The 24133-nt window shown below is 36.6% G+C and overlaps 1 protein-coding gene across 1 annotated transcript in view; it reads right to left on the bottom strand.

Moving 5' to 3' along the window:
* MALRD1 (MAM and LDL receptor class A domain containing 1) overlaps window positions 1-24133 on the bottom strand; it is a gene marked incomplete at both ends in the record, with an annotated part of 616248 nt that overhangs the window by 527821 nt on the left and 64294 nt on the right. Inside the window, 4 exons of the mRNA XM_081103892.1 lie at window positions 4820-4966; window positions 11977-12184; window positions 14667-14759; window positions 19659-19825. Of these exons, the coding sequence (XP_080960018.1) occupies window positions 4820-4966; window positions 11977-12184; window positions 14667-14759; window positions 19659-19825 (615 nt within the window). The remainder of the gene's footprint in view (window positions 1-4819; window positions 4967-11976; window positions 12185-14666; window positions 14760-19658; window positions 19826-24133) is intronic.

Genomic DNA, 24133 nt, shown 5'->3' with positions numbered 1-24133 from the left:
GTTGCGGGCACATCCCCAGTGGGAGGTGTGCAGGAGGCAGCTGATCGATGTTTCTCTCATCGATATTTCTAACTTTCTATCCCTCTCCCTTCCTCTCTGTAAAAAAACAATAAAATATATTTTAAAAAATAAAAATAAAAAAGAATGGGATATAAAAACACAAGAATTCGAAAACCTAAAAGACAAAAAGGGATTGAATAAATTGGTTACACCACAAAATAACTGGAAGTTTGATAAAAAAAAAAAATATGTCTACTAGAAATGTACAACCCCATGACTAAGTTTTATTTAATTTTTAAAGAACAAACATTTGCAAAATTATTCAAGGGATCTTAGGTCCTAGAAAACTAAAGAGAGCCACCTGATTCACTTTATGATGCATGCAGATATCTTTAAGAATGGAAGAAAACAGAAGAAGTAAAAAAAATAAATAAACTATAGTCCAACTCATGTGGTTTAGTGGTTGAGCATCAACCTATGAACTAGAGCCAGTGGTTCTCAAACTGTGGGCACAACCCCTTTGGCGGTCGAACGACCCTTTCACAGGGGTCACCTAAGACCATCCTGCATATCAGATATTTACATGACGATTCATAACAGTAGCAACATTACAGTTATGAAGTAGCAACGAAAATAATTTTATGGTTGGGTCACAACATGAGGAACTGTATTTAAAGGGCCAGAAGGTTGAGAACCACTGATAGACGGTCACAGTTCAATTCCTTGTCAAGGCACATGCCTGAGTTGCAGACTAGATCCCCAGTGTGGGCTTGCAGGAGGCAGCCAACAATGATTCCATGTCATCATTGATGTTTCTGTCTCTCTCTCCCTCTCCCTTCCTCTCTGAAATCAATAAAAATATATTTAAAAAGAAAACGCTATCAAGCAACATCACTCATGATCAGAGATATAAAGTCCAATAAAAATTTTATCGATTACATTTGAAATCCTTATTAAACACTTATATGTCCCTGACCAGGTGGCTCAGTTCATTGGAACATCTTCCCATGCACCAAAATATTGTGGGTTCAATCCCCAGTCAGGGCACGTATGGGAGGCAACCAATTGAAGTTTCTCTTACTCTCCTTTCCTCTCTCTCTAAAATTAATAAACATATCCTCAGGTGAGAATAAAACAATATAATGATGATGATTATTATTATAAATTACTAGAAGCCCAGTGCACAAAAATTTGTGCACTCGGGAGGGAGTCCCTCAGCCTGGCCTGTGCCCATTTGCAGTCCAGTACCATTTGGGGGATGTCCACCTGTTGACTTAGGCCCACTCCCCGGGGGATCAGGCCTAAGGTTGCAGTCAGACATCCTTCTGGCAGCCAGGGAGCCCTCAGGGGATGTCCGACTAAAGGCTTAGGTCACCAAGGGATTGGGCCTAAACTGTTAGTTGGACATTCTTAGTGCTGCCGCGGAGGTGTGTCAGGCTCCTGCCACCACCTCTGCACTGGCCAGCCATGAGCCGGCTTCTGGCTGAGTGGCATTCCCCATATGGAAGTGCATTGACCACCAGGGGGCAGCTCCTGCATTGAGTGTCTGCCCCCTGGTGGCCAGTGCGCATCATAGCAACCGGCCATTCTGTCGTTCAGTCAATTTGCATATTAGCCTTCTATTATTATTATATAGGATGTCCCTATTTCCCCCCTTTTGCCCCTTCTCCCCATCTCTTGTCCCCCACTTCTCTCTGGCCATCACCATACTGTTGTCTGTGTCCATGGGTTTTACATATATTTTCTCTGGCAAATCCCTTCTTTAAATTCACTTATTTAAATTTTTATTTTCAGATAAGTGCTTATAACTACACTATTATATATTTTCTATTATATTATTTAGAATTAAGATATTTTTTTAATTGAACCCTTATAAATTTTAGCACAATTTGATAAATTATGCTAGAAGCAATTAGGAGATTTTTCATGTAATGCAGATACATTTCAATTAATATTTTATTAATTTTTAATTTTTTAATATTTTAATTTGAAATAATCTTAGGTGTAGTGTTGGCTCAGCGTTTGAGATATTTCTTTGATTTGTCCTTTCTAAAAAGAGAAAGACTGGCGCTAGCCGGTTTGGCTCAGAGGATAAAGCTTCGGCCTGCATACCGAAGGGTCCCGGTTCCATTTCGGTCAAGGGCATGTATTGCTGTTGCAGGCTCCTCCTAGTCATGCAGGAGGAAACCAGCCCATGTGTTTGTCTCACACTGATATTTCTCTCTGTCTTCCCCTCACTCTTCCACTCTCTCTAAAAATCAATGGAAAAATATCCTCAGGTGAGGAATGAGTAAATGAATGAATGAATGAATGAATGAATGAATAAATAAGTAAATAAATAAAGACTACAATTTCTTTGAATTATAAAAGCTGCCCCCAGTTTTATCAGTTTGAATTACAAAAGCTGCCCCCAGTTTTATCAGTTTGTTAGCTTTCAACATTATTTATATCACAGGAAAACAAAAGTAGATTTTTCAATATTTAACAAAGGGGCCCTTTTATAATCTTTTTAGCATAAACCATAATTAAGAGATAAGTAAAAGATGGCAAGACACTGAAGGTGACTTATAAATGTGTTTTCTAACTGTCATAGACCTGGTGTATTCTGACTATTTCTGTGAGAATGGACAACAAATAGCTATTGCTCATTGAGCTCTTACTATAAAAAAAAAAAAAAAAACCTTAATAGGTAATATTTCTTTTAATTCCTATAATAATTTTCCATGGAAGGTACTTTATTTTCCCTATTTGCGAGCTAAGATCCTGAAGCGCACAGGTATTAGCAAATGTGTGCAGCATCAACACCCTTACTTAACTCCGGGCAGCTAGTGTGTGCACTACCCTCTATGGTAGATGTCACTTGAGGCCACACAACACACAGTGTGAGAAGCTTCCTTTTATAAATCATTCCTTGGCTTAGGACTACATTATCGCTCATTGATATTACTTCAATTCTTGTGTGTTTTTTTTTACTCCAGTATTTCATGCTCTCCATTACCCTTATCTCAGCAAGAATAGCCTTTAAGAATAAATCTGATTGGTCAGAGGCGTAATATAACTAATTGAGTCACCATTATCCTCCAGATAAATTTTAAATTTACAGGCATTCTCTGTCATCCCCTTACATCCTCTCCTGTTTTGTTTATATACCTTGTCCAAATAGGCACAATTCTCAACCAGAACTACCTACCTATCTCCTACCCTCTTTCAGGACATTTCCTCTAATTAAAACACATTCCCTGCCATCTCTCATTGGTTCTGCCATCTCTCCTTGATTCTTTACTTCTGCCTTCCTGGGTACTTTTCATTTATCTTCAGTGCACATGTCAGGAATCCTCTACAATAAGGCATCTAAATCCACTTGAGTCACCATCCATCCCCTATAAAACACTTATAATGTCTAATTGCAAATCTTTACTTATCTGCTTCAGTTATGAGAGTCTGACCTATTCAAGGCAGAGACCATGGCTTCCATCTGCACACACCTAACTCTAGTAGATGGTATGTACTCAATCACTGGTTTGAGAAAAGGAAAAAAAAACATTACATGAGCAGGAGAAAATGTACTATGAATATATAGTTCCAATAATTAAATCTCCTTTCTATTATAAACTTTGTTTAATCCACTCTGCCAAGAAATCTTTAAGAAAAATCAAACTTATTGGCACAAAGCAAAAATTAAGACCTTACTCCACTGTCAAATAATGAGCTGGTTTTGTAGTTTTGAAGAACAGACCGATGGCCAAAGTCTCCCTCCCATACCCTAATATCCTCCCCCACCAACCCCAATTTCCAGTGGTTCTAATTTAAAAATATGGCCAGTACTGTTACTTTTGGCATACTTATTTGGAAATCTTAAAAGAGAAACAAATAAAATAATGTCCAATGGGGTTATATGAGCTTAAAGTGGATCTACAGTTCAGTTGTGTTATTTTAAAGTTAACAGTATACTAATGTATCTGAGCAAAGGCATCTAAACAAAAGAAAAAAATAGAACAAAACTCTTCTGTTTTCCTAGAAGTTTCAAAAATCTTTAATGGAATGCTATGTGTAGTTATAGTTGCTCTCTTGTAAGGGAATATGTAAAAAAAATTTTAAATATATTTTATTGATTTTAGAGAGGAAGAGAGAGGGAGAGAGATAGAAACATCAATAATGAGAGGGAATCGTCAATCAGCTGATGACCAGCTCCTGTACACTCTCCACACTGTGGCTTGAGCCTGCAACTGGACATGTTCCTTGACCAGGAATCAAATTGTGACCTCCTGGTTCATAGTTCGATGCTCAGCCACTGAACCACACCAGCCAGGTAGATAAGTCAAAACGTTAATGGTGGTTAAAAATATATCTGAGGTAGAAGTAAGATTTTTTCTTACAAAGAAACCCTCAGTGATTAAATTTCATTCAAGTATTTTCAGATTTATTTTATAGATAATGATAAATCTCTTTTCTCAACTCCCAGAAGGAAGATTAAGCTATTTTTCTTTCCGTTTTGCAAAAATTGGATTGGTCCTACAAGGAAGGCAAGCCTACTGTACATAATTCCTGGCAAGAAGAGAAAATTACCAGAAATGCCCCCACCCCACCCCTTACTTATGCCTTTATTCCAACCTTTTAAAAAATGCAACAAAATGTTGATTATTAAAATAATGCTTCTTCCAAGAAACTCAATTAACTGCAAACTATTAAGTTGATCAGGAGAGTTTAAAGCAAGATAAACCAAAGTTCCAAGTATATAATATTTAGAAAGAAATTAAAATACACAGTATCATCATTCCACAACATGAAAGAAAGATAACTAATTTTTTTAACGTCCTACCATGATTTGTGTTTGCTGGGTGATCAGCCTCAGGAAGACGGTTCTCTCCACCGGTCAATCCTTTCACAAATTCCCAGTGTGAATTTTCTGTGAGAAATGGCTCCCAGCCGCAGAAACCAGACTCAAAGTCACACAGGAGATGATTGGCTGTTATGCATGGAATAGGAAACAGGTAAGGAGAAATGAATTTGGACCATACAAGGAGACGTTGACCTATACCAGCCAATCAACTTAGGAGGTGAGAATAATCATTCTACTTTGTAAAGAATGTTTTCTGCTTATCAGGATAGTTTTACTTTCCAATTTCAAAAGGTTTCCCATGTGCTGTGCGAGGCATCCCCTGTCAATATTCTTCTATTACAAGTCTGGCAGCTTAGATCCTGGTTGGCCATCTCCATTATATTTAACTAGAGGCCCAGTGCATGAATCTGTACACCAGTGAGGTCCCTCAGCCTGCCCTGCGGGATAGGGCTGAAACTAGCTCTCTGACATCCCCCAAGGGGTCCCAGATTACAAGAGGGCGCAGGCCAGACCGAAGGACCCCACTGGTGCATGATGGGGGCTAGGGAGGAACATGGGAGGTTGGCTCCAAAGCATGTCTGGCCCATCTAGCTCAATCCCGATCAGCCAGACCCCAGCAGCAAGCTCACCTACCAGTCGGAGCATCTTCCCCCTGGTAGTCAATGCACGTCATAGCGACTGGTTGACCAGTCGACTGTCTGCCCCTGGTGGTCAGTGCACATTATAGAGAGCGGTTGAGCGGCCTTAGCATATCATTAGCATATTACGATTTGATTGGTTGACCGGCCAACTGGACACTTAGCATATTAGGCTTTTATTATATAGGATGATGCAAGGTGAAACTCTACAGATTTTCAGGAAGTAACTAATTCACCTGCCAAGATGAACAAGATTCACCTGCTGAGATGTTAGTAAAAAATATCCACTGAAAAAGTTGGAATTTTTTTTAAATTAATTCTGGGCACCTAAAGAACTTGAGTTCAGGGCCTTAGTATTTTTTCTACATTCTATTTTAACAGTTTCACAAAAACAAAAAAATAGCTAACCAATTTGGAATTGCAGGTAAATTAGATATTCCAAACTCTGTTGTTTTTTCCTCTTAATACAAAACTAAAAGTTCAAAAATACTTTTAAGTTCCTTTATTTATCACAAAAGAACTAGTGCTAGGGAAAGTCAGGATTTGGGATAAGCTTCATAAGCATTTTTCCTAGTTTTGTCAATATATTACTGAGAAAAAAATAAGTTTCAGAGGTCTGGGCAGTAAACTAGAAATTAAAACAAGTTGATTTGTGCTTTTGAAAAATTAGTTATGTGTTTATTTCCTAAAATAAGAATCCTAGCAGATTGGGGAATAAATTAATACAATTAATTTTAAAATATTTTCATATATTTCTCTTTATACAGGTGCATTTTTTATAATAGCAGAAGGGAGAACAAAATAAATTTTGGTCAGAAAACATCTATTTTTCACAAGCTCCCTATGATCATCTACACTAATAAAAGACAAAGATGCTAATTGACCGTACCTTTGTTACAACCTAAGCCACACCCACCAGCTAATCAGAACAACTATATGCAAATTAACCCAACCAAGATGGCAGCCGGCAGACACGGAGCTGGAGCAAGCCGGAGGCTTGGTTGCCTGGGTGATGGAGGAAGCCAAGCTTCCCGCCTGCCTTGAGCCAGCTGTGGCCTCCTCTCATGGCAAGAAATTTTCAATTATAGAAGACAAATAAATCCCAGATACCTGCTTCCAGCCAGCCTCCACTGGGAGCTTGGGTGGCTGGGGATTGTGATCAACCTGCAAACAGCCATCAGCCCCTCACCCATGATGGCCACACCTTCATGGGGTGAGGGTCCCTGCTGGGGGGTTTAGCCAGCCTGAAAACAGCCCTCAGCCCCTCACCCAGGCTGGCCAGGAACCCCAGTGGGGGACCCCCACACTGAAGGGGCTGTGGCCAGCCTGCAAACAGCCATCAGCCCCTCACCCTGGCTGGCCAGGCACTCCTATATAATAAAAGGGTAATATGCAAATTGACCCTAACAGCAGAACCACTGGGAATGACTGTCACTATGACACACACTGATCACCAGAGGGCAAATACTCAATGCAGGAGCTGCCCCCTGGTGGTCAGTGTGTTCCCACAGGGGGAGCTCTGCTCAGCCACAAGCCAAGCTGATGGCTGCCAGTACAGTGGTGATGGTGGGAGCCTCTCCTGCCTCCTCAGCAGCACTAAGGATGTCTGACTGCAGCTTAGGCTGCTCCCCGCTGGCAAGTGGACAACCCCCAAGGGCTTCCGGACTGCCAGAGGGATGTCTGACTGCCAGCTTAGGCCCAATCCCCCACGGAGTGGGCCTAAGCGAGCAGGTGGTCATCCCCCAAGGGGTCCCAGACTGCAAGAGGGCACAGGCCGCGCTGAGGAACTCCCACAAGTGCACAAATTTTTGTGCAGCAGGCCTCTAGTAATACTATATTGTTTTAATAACAGTAACAATAGACATGTTACCACTGACATCCAAGTATATGCCAGGTATTTTGCATATATTATTATCTTCACAAATACCCTACACAGTAAGTGTAATTATTCCCCCAAAAAGAAAAATGGAACTTTAACAGTAAGCCTCTTACCTATGGTTTTAGTAAATGGAATATCCACGCTTTGAACTATCTGATGTCAAAGCTTATACTTTGAAACCTCCCTAAACTAGACATTCTGTCTCTTTATTAAAAATACTTCATTATTATATGTGTGGCTCATCGACATTATTTTCAATTTTAAATAATATGATCATTTGACCAGTATTTTGAATAAACTCACTATATCTTAATCAAAGGATTTTCAAGTTTCTATAAATAGGAATGCCTCGTTTCATGACCAGATATTTCATCACTAACATGTCAACTCTAAAACACTAAAGTGCACTTTGTAAATAACAACGCCACTGCATTATCTCTACAAGTAAATCAAATGTTTAGACCTCAGAGCTATTCTTGTTTAAATAATCACATAATGGATACATAATGTAAGATATTTTTTCTTTGCAAGCAAATATTATTTTCTTCCTTAAGTGGATTTCGCCCCCCCCCCCAAAAAAAAAGCGAATTAACTATAGTATAATAATGAAAAATGGGGCACATTACTTAATGTTGAATCAATATGACAAAGAAATGCCATTTACCCATATATCTAAGTGGAAATCTATTGCTTCTAGATATGTTTTTATTTTCTCATCTCAGGCTACAAGAGTTTATAGAATACTGCTATTGATAAAAACTTACTCCTCAAAGGAGAGTCTCTTCTGGTGTCTTTACATAATCCTAAGCACCTATGACCTAGCTGTGACTGTCTCCCTGGACATCCAGAGAATCCTCTGGTCTATTTCCTTGGTCCTCTATGAACTTTGCCACCGATAGGCCACCTCCAAGTTCATCTAAGTCAATTGGTGGGGTGCAGAAATATTCAAAATTCAAAATATATACTTAATCTCTTAAATGTGCTTATGAGTTTCAAATTCTTGGCTATGAACTTGGTCAGAAATCTTCCCATCTCCCCCTAGTTCATAAGAGACAAATTTCCCTGGTATAGAAAATCTTCATAGATATGGTGACCACACATCTGTGTTGGCCCACAATTGCCTCAGTTTATGCCTGTCATCCTAGTATAATAATTAATACCTTGCCGAAACCGGTTTGGCTCAGTGGATAGAGCGTCGGCCTGCGGACTGAAGGGTCCCAGGTTCAATTCCGGTCAAGGGCATGTACCTGGGTTGCGGGCACATTCCCAGTGGGAGATGTGCAGGAGGCAGCTGATCGATGTGTTCTCTCTCATCAATGTTTCTAACTCTCTATCTCTCTCCCTTCCTCTCTGTAAAAAAAAATCAATAGAATGTATTTAAAAAATAAATAAATAAATAAATAAATAAATAAATAAATAAATAATACCTCTCATTTTCCTCTCAAATGTCCGTGCTTGGGCAATAAATTCAATATTGCCATATTGGAGAAATAAATTATATACTGATACACAAAGGAAGCAAGTCCATGCAAATAACAAACTTATTGTCTGCAGATAGTCACTGTAGTAACCTATTATGCTAGTAACCATTCTATTCCCCAACTAGGTAATGGTGTGAAATGGCGATAAGATCAGTAAGTGTGGAAATGGAAAGTACAACATGACCCAAGCATCACCAAACCCTTAGACAGAATCTTCACAACTGTGCCTGTGTCATTCGACTGCAAAGATGTAAAGGAGATTTCAAGACACAATAACTTTGGGTTGTATAAATATTGACATTTGGCTTTAGGAGAAAAAGTTCAAACCATTTCTTTCATTACTTGGATGGTACACATTACTTAATGGTGAATCAATATGGCAAGGAAATGCCATTTAACCAAATACCTACGTGGAAATCTATTGCTTCTGAATATGTTGTGTGTTTTTTTTCTCATCTCAGGCTACAAGAGTTTATAGAATACCAATATTGATAAAAACATATTTCCCAAAGGAGAGTCTCTTCTTTTTTTTGAAATATAATTTTAAGCACCTAAGACCTAGCTTTATAAGGTAAAATGCCAATTATTTCACTTTCTATGGAACACTAAACACCACTGTCCTTTGAAAAATGAAAATTAATTTTTTAAAATGCATCACCATACATATTTAAAAGCAAAATGGTACAATCACCTCTGTAAAAATCATGGTGAATTGTTCAGTTATTTTAACCCCTGGCATTTGTTCCAGTATACTAGAAAGGACTTTTTTTAAATGCTAATATTCTGGAATTTAACTCCACTATCTATATATATATAAAAGCCAAGTGACTGGAATGGTGGAATGACCAGAATGACTGGTCGCTATGAGGTGCACTGTGGCGGCCAACTGGCCCAATGTGGGCCCCGATCGGCACCCCCACAACAGCCTGTGGTCCCTCCCCCCGGCCAGCCCCATCCCTGATTGCCCCCTCCACCCTGACTGGGGGCAGGGCTGGCTGGCCAACCTCCCATGGTCCCCCCACTGACCCCAGGCCTCAACTCCCCCTATTGAGGGCGGGGCTGGACCCAACCCATGCACAAATTCGTGCACCGGGCCACTAGTAAAATATAAGTCAAATTCCAGACACCAAAGTTGAAGGTATTCCATTAATATTCCCTGTGTATAATTAAAAAACTTTATCTTAAAGTTATAAATAGCTGAAGAAAAACAAGAGGACCAAACATTCTGGAAATGAATAAATGTCTTATGATACCTTGTATGTTAAATACTAATTATATATAAAATCTCAAAGATCATCAATTCATAGTATAAACAAAATGTATTTATTATAATGAGTGACTTTGGTTATGTTGGTTGCTTTTATTTAAGTTTCTGTGATTATAGAAGACACATCACGATCTCTAATCAGAGCATGAGATAAGCCACTGTTGGTAATTTCAATGCAATTTCACGAGTTCATCACTGAGAGTAATATTTTTAATTTATGACAGAGCTTTCTCTTGCATATTTAACCACTACAGCATATTGGCAAAGAAAAATAATTTCATTGTGACATGTGAGGAAAATTCTTCTGAATCATAAAAATTAAAATATTTATGAACTCTCTAGTTCAGAAGTAAACCAGTTTTATATCACATAAGAAAAAATTACATTTGGAAATGAATGGGGAATGTTCCATTCAATAAGCAGATATTAGATTTGAGTATGATTATATTATAAAAATGTTTGTTAGTATTTATTAAGAAACCATAAGAATTTTTTCTCCACTAAACGTATATATTTTCCTTAGCCATTGGGAAGTATTTTAATATTTAATAATTTTAAAAATATATGAAAGATATCTATAGATGGTATCATCATAAAAAATAAACACGTTGTACCAAACCGGTTTGGCTCAGTGGATAGAGCATCGGCCTGTGGACTGAAAGGTCCCAGGTTCGATTCTGGTTAAGGGCATGTACCTTAGTTGCGGGCACATCCCCAGTAGGGGTGTGCAGGAGGCAGCTGATCGATGTTTCTCTCTCATAGATGTTTCTAACTCTCTATCCCTCTCCCTTCCTCTCTGTAAAAAATCAATAAAATATATTTAAAAAATAAATAAATAAATAAATAAATAAATACATTGCACTGAATTCTTGGTTTAAGCTTCTTTCATTTGAACATTGTACCAACTTTTCCTTTACGGTGTCAAAATTTACATTAGCATTTTAAAAGCTCTAACAAGTTCTACAAGTAAAATAATTTTTTCACACATTATTTTCTCCTGTTTTGACTTAAACACAGATCTATGTATTCTACCATCCTTTTTGGTGCACACACACAGCATTTTTTATATACATATTTTGTGGAAGGAAATGCCAGTTGTTTAATTAATAAAACCTCAATACAGAAAAAGAAATGGGAAAAACATATCCAAAATCAAGTGCTAAAATAAAAGTAAATAATTAAAAAAAAAACATTTGTTTGAGATATAAGAATTGTATTCATTTAGTTGGAATTCATCATTTCTAAAGAGACACACAGTATCTTAGTTGCTAAGTTACATCATATGAGAATCATCATGTGGTTAAATTATATATTTTTTAAAATATGAGTAGGCTTGAATAGATATAGGTTTCTTGTCATCACTCCTATCAAATACTCTCCAAAGAAGGCCTGAAAGAAAGGTGTTGGGCCTTTTTTCCTACATAATTGGTCAGAATGGGAAAAGTCCTACATTTATAAAGGTTAGCAATATATAATCTATGTCTCCAAGGGGAAAACTAGGAAGAGGTTCCCTCTCCTACCCATTTCTCTCTTTAAGGTAAACACAAACACACACACACACACACACACACACACACACACACACACACCACTAATGACAACTATTCATTTGTTGAACAGGGAGGTTTTGCAGTGCTAGCAATAACCACCAATTCACAGCAGAGAATTAGTAATTGCTATACAGTCAGCTCTTTTATTAGTGCTAGCATAAAGACCCCTGCAAGGAACAGTGCTAATAGCTTCAGAATGAGAATATACATTCATCTTATTTCATATTAGCTTTACCTTGCTTAAAACAATGTCTAGTGTTTTAACTCCAACCACAGTCATGATTTGGAGCATGTTAATGAGTAAACTATTGATTCACTTACAGCAATTCACAGGGTCTTCATCACTCTTATCAGAACAGTCCTGCCGAGAGTCACAGACTGATTCCTGGGCAATGCACTGACCACTGGCACAAGTGAATTCACCTGCAGAGCAAGACTTTCTGGATGGGTCCTGTGCACGCACATAGACCCAGAGTTGATCCAGCCCAATAAAACTTCTCTGGCTCAGAAGAGCCCCTTCGAATATAATCTTTAGTGGGGGGGTGGGGGGAAGAAAAAAAATTGCGTTCATAATCTCTTAAAAAGACTAATTATAATAATAATAGAGATTAAATTATTAAGAAAACATCTGTTTAAAGAGCAGGCAAATACAACTGATAACAAAGTTCTTATTTGAGAAGCTTAACCCACACACATAAGATTAATGGGCACATTAGATCCACTGAAGCCTCTGAAAAACCACCCATGCCCATGATCAGGTGAAGTATAGCATCCCACTTAATCCTCAATGATATCCCTGACTGCAAACTATTTACTTGGTCTCATATTTGTAGCTCTCTCTCTTTAATATTTAAGGAAAAGACTAAGGATTGTCACTATGTACACAGCAATAGCTATGCATATTTTTTACCTACTGAAAGTAGTATTGGAATGAAGAGAAATGTCATGCAAATAGTAAGGGGTGCATCAGAAGAATAGAAAATTTAAAGAATATAAAAATATATTAATTTTTATCAAAAAAGAATATCTTTAATAATCAAACTTAAATTAAAGGAAATAAATCTCATTTTCTTCAATCAAATCGCTAGCTTTTCTGAAGGTATACAATACTAGCTAGTGAAACAACCATATGTTACTAGTCCAATGTAAGATAATATCAAAATACTTTTGTAGGAACTGATTATAACTGATTCTTTAAATTGATTTGAGAGAGAGAAAAAGAGAGGGGGGCAGAGAGAGAGATCCACATGAGAGAGAAACATCCATCAGTTGTCTCCCACACATGCCCCAACCAGGGATTGAACCTGCAACCTAGACATGTACTGTGACAGGGAATCGAACCCACCACCTTTCCACTCGCCAGAGCAATGTCAAAGTATTAATCTTCCTTCAGATTCTACCAAGAGCAATAGTCAACACCAAGAGGAAAAGACAGAAAGAGCTGACTGGAGAGCAAATACTAATTCTCTACTGTCCAATATTATAGCCCATAGCTACTTTGGGATATTTCAATTTAAATTAATTAAAATTCAGTCCCTCTGTGGCACTAGCCACATTTTAAGTGTTTAATTAGTCACATGCAGTTTGTGGTTACCATGTTGGGAAGCGAGGATATAGAAAATTTCCATTACCACAGAAAGTTCTATTGAACAGTGGTGAACTAGAAGTTGCTAACATGTAAATAAGATACTAGAAATAAAAGCCAACTTCTTTTATCTCTTCTGGCTAAAAGTTTCTGAATAAGTTTTCTGCTTTGCAAAAACATGAACAACCAATTTATTATTTGTTTGTTAAGAATTACTTAAGATCAAGTTCAGTTTGCAAATATACTTAATGATTTAGTCTAGAAAATAATATTGAATTTAAATATCTAACATTAAGAAAACTTTGTAATCTTCTATACTTTCCCATGAGTATCATAGTAAAAATGTATAAAATTATTGGATCTAAAGCTGTATATTTTCATAACAGCAAGCAATCAGACATGTAGAAATATCAGTTTGAATTCTAATATTGAAAAATTTAAACTTGTCTCAAAATTTAAACTTAAGTCCCCCAAATCTGCCACTATTAAAAATCTACTTACATTTAATATGCACTTGGAAACCTAGAATAACTTCCAAATTATTTTCTTTATATTTTACTTTGTTTTATCTTGGGGTTAATTAACAAAATTTTAACATTCAGTCTACATAAAAAAAGATGAAACTCCAATCATTTAGTACTCATTTCTTATAAAGTACTAATAAAGAAAGGTATCCGCTTAGAAAAGTTTAAATAGTGTCAAAATGTTAACTCAGTAGGCTATGTTATAAGCCTCAACTTTACTGAGATTGTTACAAAAATGCTATGGTTCAGAAATTCCAACTTCAGAAGTAAACAGGATTCAAAAAATCTCATGATTACAGATTAGTGTCATTTGGGTTCTCCCTTTTAACACCCAGAGACATGTATGAATATGGCATTACCATAAGGAATGAAATTGCTTTCAGAAGCTATACATATACTTATATTTCAATATAAATATACACTTTAATGCAATACATTTATTTTATGTTGCATTAAAGTATATATTTAAATTAAATTACTGCACTTCAAAAATAAAATTCTAAATAGTAATTAATACCAGATATTAAAATCTTATCCCAATAACTTACTCTATTTTGTGATATTGCTATAATATTAGAAAAGAAAGAAATGACAGGAAAACATTTAATATGAAAGTTTAAGAAAATGTTGTCACATAATTATTTCAGCACAATTTCAACAAAAGCCCAAGTAAGTTTTCTAGAGACAATTTTCACTCTGGGTCCTCCACTCAGGAGAAGTTTGGCCTGAGAAGGTCTAGGTAGACTGGAAAGAAGTAGGTAATCACTTTCCCCAAACATATAAGTCCACATCTTTAATGTAAATGCTAATTTAAAGTTAGCAATGGGTGATAAATTCACCACTACACAGCTAATAATGAAACATGATTAAAAAAAAAAAATACTTGCTCTTCCCTTTTATACCTTAAATGTCTTCAGTCCTTCTGGTATTAACACATCTGTTTTCACCCATTTTTTGTGAGTTGATGTAGTGTATGTCCAAAATATTTCTTCTTCCTTTGATTAGAATAAAAAGACATTACTCATTCCCCACATTCCACACTCATACTTACATACGTACTCTCTTAATTACATTTTAATAGAGTGTACCCTCCCTGTATGATATTAAGTACTAAGAAATCTAAAGCATTGGTGAAAGGGGTGTATAACATTTTTTAAAGGAAACAAAGGAAATGGGGGAACACGAATAGGTGGAGTAGCAAGGATGTTTAGGGCAGTGAAAATAGTTTGTATGATAATGATGCATATGCCATTATCATTTTCCAAACCTACAGAATGTACAACATTCTATATTATACATCTGTATAATGATCATTTCCCAGGTTGCAAAGTGTATACAGAATTATGTTACTAGTAAAGGCTCAGTGTACGAAATTGGTGCACGGGTAGGGTCCCTAGGACTGGCCGGTGATCAGGGCTGATCTGCAGGGAAACCCGTGAGGCAATTGGGGGGGGGTCCCCACTGTCATCCTCCTTGGCTGGCCTGGAGCCACCCACTCGCCGGCCCTGCCCCCCATCGCTGATGCCGGTCACCTCCCTCTAAGGGGCGACTGGCGGGGCAATCAGAGGGCCCTCCGCTGGCACCCACCTTGGCTGACCTGGGGCTTGTGGGCTGGGGGCAGCTCCTGCATTGAGCATCTGCCCCCTGGTGGTCAGTGCACGTCATAGTAGCGGGTTGTTCCACCCTTCAGTTGATTTGCATATTAGGCTTTTATTATATAGAATGCATTATGAGGTAACATGCTCAATAAAAATCTCTAATGTACTCCAAAATTTTGCCTCTGGTATTGGGCTTTATAATTGGTGACTATGTTCATATGCTCTGAAATAATCCTATTTTTCTTTGGATTTTATCAAACAGTCAAGTTAATTTGGCATTTCCCTGGTAATGTTCAGAATATTTACCTATAGGGTGCATTAATTTTTCATACATCAACACAGTGGAAATGCAAAGAGTGGCACAATTATGTCTTAGACTGAGCTTTGAGATGCCTCCGTGCCCTCCTTTTACTGTGAGATAGGCAATGGCACTGGAAGGTGACATCCAGTTGTAATGACACATGCCACTCACACCTTTTCACACTCTTGCAAGCATTTATCTCCATAGTTGGTTTCACTTATTTGGTTCATATCCAAGATTTTCTAGAAAATGAATCTATTTTCAACTTAGTCCTTTACCCTCTGATTTCTACTCCTATTTTCAAGTCTTAAATATTTCAGAAGATAGACTAAACCTACCAAAATGTACTTCACTTCATGACTTATTTATATCAACTCTTAAGACTTATTTATATCAACTCTTAACACAGACAGTGAAACATACATGTTAGACATGTTTTCATGGTCACATCAGGGTGAACTGGAGTTATAAAAAGGTGAGACACACAAGAATTTTTTTGCTAATTATTTCCTATGAGACTTCAGTTATTCCTCATCAAGGCACTCGTCCTCCACAGATGCTTTTAGTGACACTGCTTGGCAAGCTGTATTCATCACTTCCCCTCACTTTCATTTTATGAGAATAACTGAGAGCAACTGTGCTGTTTTTTCACAATGACTAATTGATTCCCCTCTGTTCTACTGGAAGAAGAATGCATTTACATTTTTTTTGAAAAATGAGCAGTGTTCTTTCTATATCGTAAATGGAATTTCATACACTAAGTTAATTGTATATTGTGTATGAAATCCAGATTTTTCTACCACATTTTCCTGTTTCATGCTACAATGAAAAAGAAAAATAATTAACCCCAACTAAACAAAATCAGCTTTTATTTTATTTCTGTCCTCACAGACTCTTACCTAGTTACTTTCAACAGATGTCAATGTGAAAGAGACTCCCAGTTCAGAAAAGCCTTTCAAGTGATATTCTAATTTTTTGTTATCTTAATCAATAAATAAAAATGTCTTTACACCCCCACACCAGCATCAATAATGCCATTTTACCCTTTAAGAAAAATATTACTACATATTTTAGAGATATCTGCTTATCCTTCCCTCTACAAGTGAAGAAAATAAAAGGAACCAATTTCAAGAGTTTATTTTATTTTTAACTACTTTTTATTGTGTGCAGGATAGGATCATGTACTGTAAAGACCTTCCTTCAAGGAAAGTTTATTATGGCTTTAAAAACTGTATCATTCAAGAACAGATATTTCTAAGGCACTGTCTTTCCTGCTCCAACTGTTTTCTTCCTGTTTGCCAGTGGAAATTTAGAAAATATGTAGAAGCAGCACCAGTTGGGCACTGCCCTTGGCTCCCTGACAAGGAAACTCTCCTCAGGATAAAAGATAGGCTGTTGCTATGGTTACTGCCTTACTAATCCCAAACTAGAACTGCTACACACATAAGCTTACTGAGTCAACTTTTTATTTAACAACTTGCCTCTCACCTGTTTTCTGTTTCTCAAGTTCTATATCCTCTGAATATAAAGAAAATAATTCAGCATTCTCACTAGACATCTCTTTATTTACCTGCACATATCTTAAAGGTTTTTCCTTTATTGTATTCCTGGAAGATGTAAATTATCATTTTCATCAAGAGCTAATTTTGTAAATGATAGATTTGGAGTCTTTTTTAAGAGTGTGATAAAACATTAACTTGTGACTTAAATGTACTTTGTTACAGATTTGTGTTATGTGTATAAAATATAGCAAGTAGAGTGTCAGAAAAAAATAAACCTCTGTCATGCAGAATAGTAGGTAAACTAATAAATTAAACATCAGTCAATACTCTCTATGATGTACTTTTAATTGCTTCTGGTTAATATACCAGATTAGTTCTCAACTAATAAACTTCTGTTCTTATAATGTGGGAAGTGGATTGCTGATAACTGTATTCTTGTTATATGAGGTGACATCTGAAGCCAGTTTGTTTCCGTCTTTTCTTGTAGCATCCCAAAGCCACCAGAGAAATGATAGCTCTCATTTTCAGTAATTCATAACTCCATTCTACATATACTAAAACATTAAAAATCCATCACTGGTGTTCAGAGCAGATTAAAATAATCCCCAAAATTAGAAGATATATAATACAAATTTTACTTAAATGTATGATAACTCATTAAGCATTTATCGAATATTAATTAATTACCTGCTGTGTAAGCACTATCATAGGGCCATATATTTTTAAAGGCCTTTAGCTATAATATAAATGTAACAAAATTATTCTAGAAGTTCTTTGTTGAAGAAGGGTACTGGAAATTATAGCTGGTTACAAATTGCATAGAGGCTATCTGGGCTTGGTTTACATAGCATAGGTAACAATAACTGAAAAATCACTGAAACATAAATACTACAACATATATGGGTAAAGTTTAACCTTTTTGTTTGTTTGTTTTGTAAACTTTCCCCCAGGTATCTGGAAAGTTTTGAGAACTACAGAAAGGGCAGGGAGATATTTTTGCAAATTGAATGAAATATACCAAGTAGATTCCAGGGCATTAGGCTGCCAGATACTACTGCAAAATACATACTATTACAGAATATAACCTAGTTACAGAATGCTAGACATTGTGTCTTATTCTCATAACAAGGGAAAATGTATTAGGCCATCAAATGAGAGTATTCATCCAACCTTATGCTTTAGAACTCTGTGAATATCTTGGAAAAGAAAACTAGAAGAAAGAAGACTGGACATGATGAAAATGACACAAAAGGGAAAGGTGGAAGTGATATAATAGAACTAGGAAGAAAAAGACTTCATCTTGAATTTTCAAATATCTTGCTAATAAGCATTCTGAAATTTGAGGATGAAAGAGAAGAAAATGCTATTGACAGATGGTTATTGGAACTTAATAAGTGCAGATGATAAATGAATTTTTGTTAAAAAAATTAATCTAGCTGAAGTCATGTGCAAGTTTCACCTGGATTTACCCAAAGTATCCTGAGCCAAAGGAAACAAATTTGGATGCTTTTGCTGTCTTACTTTTTCCAATACCAGAATTACTGCAATTATTGTCAAATATTCCCCATTTCTAGAATGATTGCTATTTACCCCTATGATTTATTTACTTCTAAATTTATAAGTAAATTTTTCCTCACAATAGAAATTCTAGGTGTCTCAGGTATTTTCCCACATGTAGAGAACTGTTTTTAATTATAGTTAGGTTAAAAAAAAAAAAAAGGCTTAGGCTAGCATTACCACCACAACTTTTACTCTGCCCATTGTGCCATTTCTTTCATTCAAATGACTCATTTGTCTGTAACTAATTATTAATTGCCAGCCTTTAAAATATTATCTACTGGTACAAGAATGAGTAATTTGCTTTCATCATATTTAGAACTTTAGTGGTATACAGATCTAAAATCCAAAACAGATCATATCAGAGCTTCAATAGAGAGGTAACAACATTCCCAAATATCGAATTTTATTAGACCCATAGTTTCTTTAATATATTTTTATTAATGTTAACAGTTTTATGATATACTAGAGGTCCAGTGCACGAATTTGTGCACAGGTAGGGTCCAGCCAGCCCACCCCAATCGGGGCTGATCAGGAGGTGCTGACCCAGGGGAGCAGGGGGAACATGGGAGGTGGGTGGGCCAGCCATGCCCCCAATTGGAGGGGGGGCTGATCGGGGGTGGGGCCAGTTGGGGGGGAGGGGCTGCAGGGCCCTGCTCGAACACCCAGTAAAACTCCTGGTTGAGGGGACAATTTACATATTAGCCTTTTATTATATAGAATGATCACATTGCTTTTGCAAATTATCACATTGGCTTTTGCATATGGCAGTATTTCCTAAACCAGCTTCTTAATATTTCTTTTTAAATGTATACTAAATAAAATCAAGCTAAAGAATACCTAAAGCCTACATAACTGAAAATTGAAACAGAAGTTGCCAAGGTTAGAAATTTCATTTACTCAATGGTTTTGAAATAAATGCAAGTTTCTTCTTACCTTATTGTTATACAGACTTACTCTCAGAACACTATTTTCCATAGCATAATAGAACTGCAAATGGCAGCTCTTGCCCAAGCAGTGACACACAGAGCTGTTCAGATAAGCCCTGCTGTCTAAATGGTCAAGAGTAGAAGCATGGTTAGCCCCTACCCACATATAGTAACCTGAAAAATAAAGGAAAAGGAAGCAATTTAGAAACAAATTAGGTATTTTCTGCTTAAATAAAGTTATTGTATTTCTAGAGTTTTCAAAATCAGACTTGAATCACAAATATTTTATTTAAAATATGATGATATGAAATGATTGCATCAACTACAAATGACAGGTTTCCGTTTCTACATGTACTTCCTAAAACGCATTGAAATCTGCTCCAAATGTCTGAAATAAAAGTTTGATCATGCACCCCAACTGAAAATTCAATAGTCTTATAAAAATCTCAGTGCCACCAAATGTTCATTTTCTTTTAAATATCACAATGTAATTTTCCTTTAATCAAGAATTCTTCAGCCCTGACCGGTTTGGCTCAGAGAATAGAGTGTCGGCCTGTGGACTGAAGGGTCCCAGGTTCGATTCTGGTCAAGGGCATGTACCTTGGTTGCCGGCACATCCCCAGTGGGAGGTGTGCAGGAGGCAGCTGATCGATGTTTCTCTCTCATCGATGTTTCTAACTCTCTATCCCTCTCCCTTCCTCTCTGTAAAAAATCAATAAAATACATTTTTTTTTAAAAAAAGAATTCTTCAGCTTTCTTTTTAAAATTCTTTTCCCTTTTGATTATTTTTCCACTTTTTACAGAGAAACCTTTATAATTTGACAGAATATATTTTTATATATATTGAAGTCTTTTATATATTTTTAGAAAAACATTTCAGAATCAGACATGTATTAGTAAGAATTCTCCAGGGGAACAGAACCAATAGAAACAAAACTATAAATATCTCAATTATGGAATTGGCACACAGAGTTATGGAGGCTGAGAAATCCAATAGTCTGCTATCTGCAAGATGGAGAACCGGGAAAGTTGGTACAATTCAATCTGAGTCTGAAGGCCTGAGGACCAGGGATGCAATGGTGTAAATCTTAAGAATTTGAAGGCCCAGAACCAGGAGCTTAGATGTCAGATATTTTTATCTCTCTGCATCTTACCTTCTATTTGCAATTCATCTCATGATCTGTGCTAATCTGAGTAATTATGATGGCAACACATGCCATGTGTTACTGGAATCCTACTTTCTCTTGACAAGGATGTTGCTGTGCACTTCTCAAATCCCACTAATTCCATTTTTCACTTTGTTCTTATTGTTGACACTGTTACAGATGTTCCCATTTCTACCTCGTGCCCCCTGCTTTGCCCATCTCCACCCAGCCCGTCCACCCTTCCCTATGGCCATTACCTCACTATTGTCTGTGTCTATGGGTTATGCATACATGTTCCATGGCTAATCCCTTCACCTTCTTTCATCTAGTCTCCACTTCAATCCCCCCTGACAGCTGTCAGTCTGTTCCATATATCCATGCCTCTGGTTCTACTTTGTTGTTAATCAGTTTCTTTTGTTCATTTAGATTCCACATATAAGTGAGTTCATATGCTATTTGTCTTTCTCTGACTGAATTATTTCACTTAAGCATTATATTCTCCAAGTACATCCATGCTGTTGCAAAGGGTAAGATTTCCTTCTTTCTTACGGCTGGGTAGCATTCCATTGTGTAAATGTACCATAGCTTTTTATCCCCTCATCTACTGATGGGCACTTGGACTCTGTTTCCAGATCTTGGCTATTGTAAATAACACTGTAATGAACATAGGGGTGAAATATTCTTTCTGACTGGTGTTTCGGGACTCTTAGGATATATTCCCAGAAGCGTGACCACTGAGTCAAAAGGCAGCTCCAATTTTAAATTTTTGAGGAAACTCAATACTGTTTTTCACAGTGGCTGCATCAGTCTGCATTCCCACCAGCAGTGTACGAGGGTTCCCTTTTCTCCACAGTCTTGCCAGCACTTATTGCTTATTGATTTATTGATGGTAGCCATTCTGGCAGGTGTGAGGTGATATCTCATCTCAGTTTTAATTTACATCTCTTTGATGATTAGTGATATTAAGCATTTTTTCATATGTCGTTTGGACATTTCTATGTCCTCTTTGGCGAAGTGTCTGCTAGTATTCAGGTACTTTGCCCATTTTTAAAAAATACATTTTTATTAATTTCAGAGAGGAAGGGAGAGGGAGAGAGAAATAGAAACATCAATGATGAGAGAGAATCATTGATCAGCTGCCTCCTGCACACCCCACATTGGGGATCCAGCCCTCAATTCGGGCATGTGCCCTGACCAGGAATTGAACCATGACCTCCTAGTTCATAGGTTGAAGATCAAAACTGAGCCATGTCAGCCGGGCCCATTTTTTAAATGGATTTTTATTCTTACTGGTGTTCAGCTATATAAGTTCTTATATGTTTTGGAAATTAACCCCATATCAGGTGTATCATTGGAATAATGCTCTACCATTCAATGAGTTTTCATTTTATTGATGGTTTCCTTGCTGTGCAGAAGCTTTTTAATTTGATGTTGTCCCATTTTTATATTTTCTTCATTGTTTCCCTTGCCCTATGAGATACGTCACCAAAAATATTGCTATGAGAGATGTCTGAGATTTTACTGGCTATAATTTCTTCTAGCATTTTTATGGTTTCGTGATTTACATTTAAGTCTTTTGTCCATTCTGATTTTATTCATGTGTATGGTGTAAGTTGGTGGTCTAGTTTAATTTCTTTTGCATGTACCTAATTTTCTCAACACCATATAGTGAAGAGACTGTTTTCACTCCATTGCATGTGCTTGCTGCCTTTGTCAAATATTAATTGCCTATAAAAGGGGAGGGCTGATTTCTGGGCTCTCTGTTCTGTTCCATTGATCTATATGCCTGTTCTTATGCCAGTGCCAGGCTGTTTTGATTACAATGGCCTTGAAGTATAGTTTTATATCAGCTATTGTGATACCTTCACTTCGTTCTTCTTTCTTAAGATTGCTGAGGCTATTTGGAATCTTTATTTTGTGTGACAGAATATAATTCAAATGCCCTCTTTCTTAAGAAACTAGATGGAAGCATCGAGTATCTATAGTCTTACTAAAGGCGCCTGTGAATTTTTTATTACCTAAAAATATTATCAACCAATTTCTTCCCATCTGATTCTTAAAACCAATTTTGATTGTTGTTTAACTCAATAATGTAGACAATACAAAGATATTTTCATAATTCTATAACTTGAATTTTCAAAAATAATCTTTCAAATGCTTGTTTTGTAAGTTAGTAAATATTCCTGCAGCTTCTAAAAACTATGAGTTTAAATTCAATGAAACTTCTATTTATTAGAAATGTTAGACTTTAATGAAAATAGCACAGTAAGTTAATACTTTGCCTCGGACCTATACACAAGGAAATGATAAATAGAAAACACATTTTTATAAAGGCAAAGACAGGTCAAATGCCATCTCAAGAGAAAAGAAAAAAATATGCCAAGTGATGAGCAGGGCTGAAACCACAGAACATGGGCTTTAGGATAAAAAGCAGGCTGTCGTAGCTTGAATTTTGACTAATTTAAATTTTGCAAAAGCTAAAGGAGAAGAGTCAAATTCTCTTAACAAAAGCAAAGGCTAGGGCGGGGAACCTGCTCATAAACTGAGGTGGGAAATATACCTTCCCTCACTGCCTCGGGCTATAAGAGGCAGGATGTGCAAGACTCCAAGCATTGCCATGAAATATGAAACCATAAACTAGTATTGTTACTCAGGTAAGGTATCAGGGAGCTAAGTAATGCTACAACAAAATCACTGAACAGGGAGGTAGGTACAAAGAAAAACATCAGGAAAGAATGGAGGAAGGATAGAGAAAAAGCAAATCCACAGTAGATATCAGGAGAAAAGGACTATCACCATGTAGTTAGAAGAGAAACAAACAGACTTTCATTTTAAAATTGTATCACGACATAACTTATTATTTAGGGGTGAGGCCAATTTAAAAATGTTTAAAGTTTATAAATACTAAGCAAGTTCATCACCACAAATCTTATGTAAGTAAAAAACAAGTAATTTAAAAAGTGAACCTTTGCAAGAAGGAAAAGAAACTGAAAGGAAGAGGATAAAATAATAGAAACAAAAAAAAATACTAAAGAAAATAATAAAATATATCTTTGTAACATTTGAAAACATAATAGCTTCAAACGATATTTACTTAAAAATATTTTTTAAAATATCAAACTATAATTCAAGACCTAAAAAGGGTGGTGGGTGAAGATGGAAGAAGGTATAGGGGGATGAATGGTGATGGAAAAAAAAAAAGGAAAAAAAGGGACGGTTAAAAATGGTAATTTAAATTATGACAAGTTCATTCTATTCCAGAAAGTGACAAACATATTGAAGCACTTTAGGATTATTAAAGAAATTTAATATTAAAGATATATGTCAAAGTTTTTAA

This window comes from Myotis nattereri (genome assembly GCF_964212035.1).
Source record: "Myotis nattereri genome assembly, chromosome: 1".
Classification (NCBI taxonomy): Eukaryota; Metazoa; Chordata; class Mammalia; order Chiroptera; family Vespertilionidae; genus Myotis; species Myotis nattereri.
The sequence above is the reverse complement of the archived record's forward strand: the minus strand, read 5'-3'. Positions and strand labels throughout refer to the sequence as shown.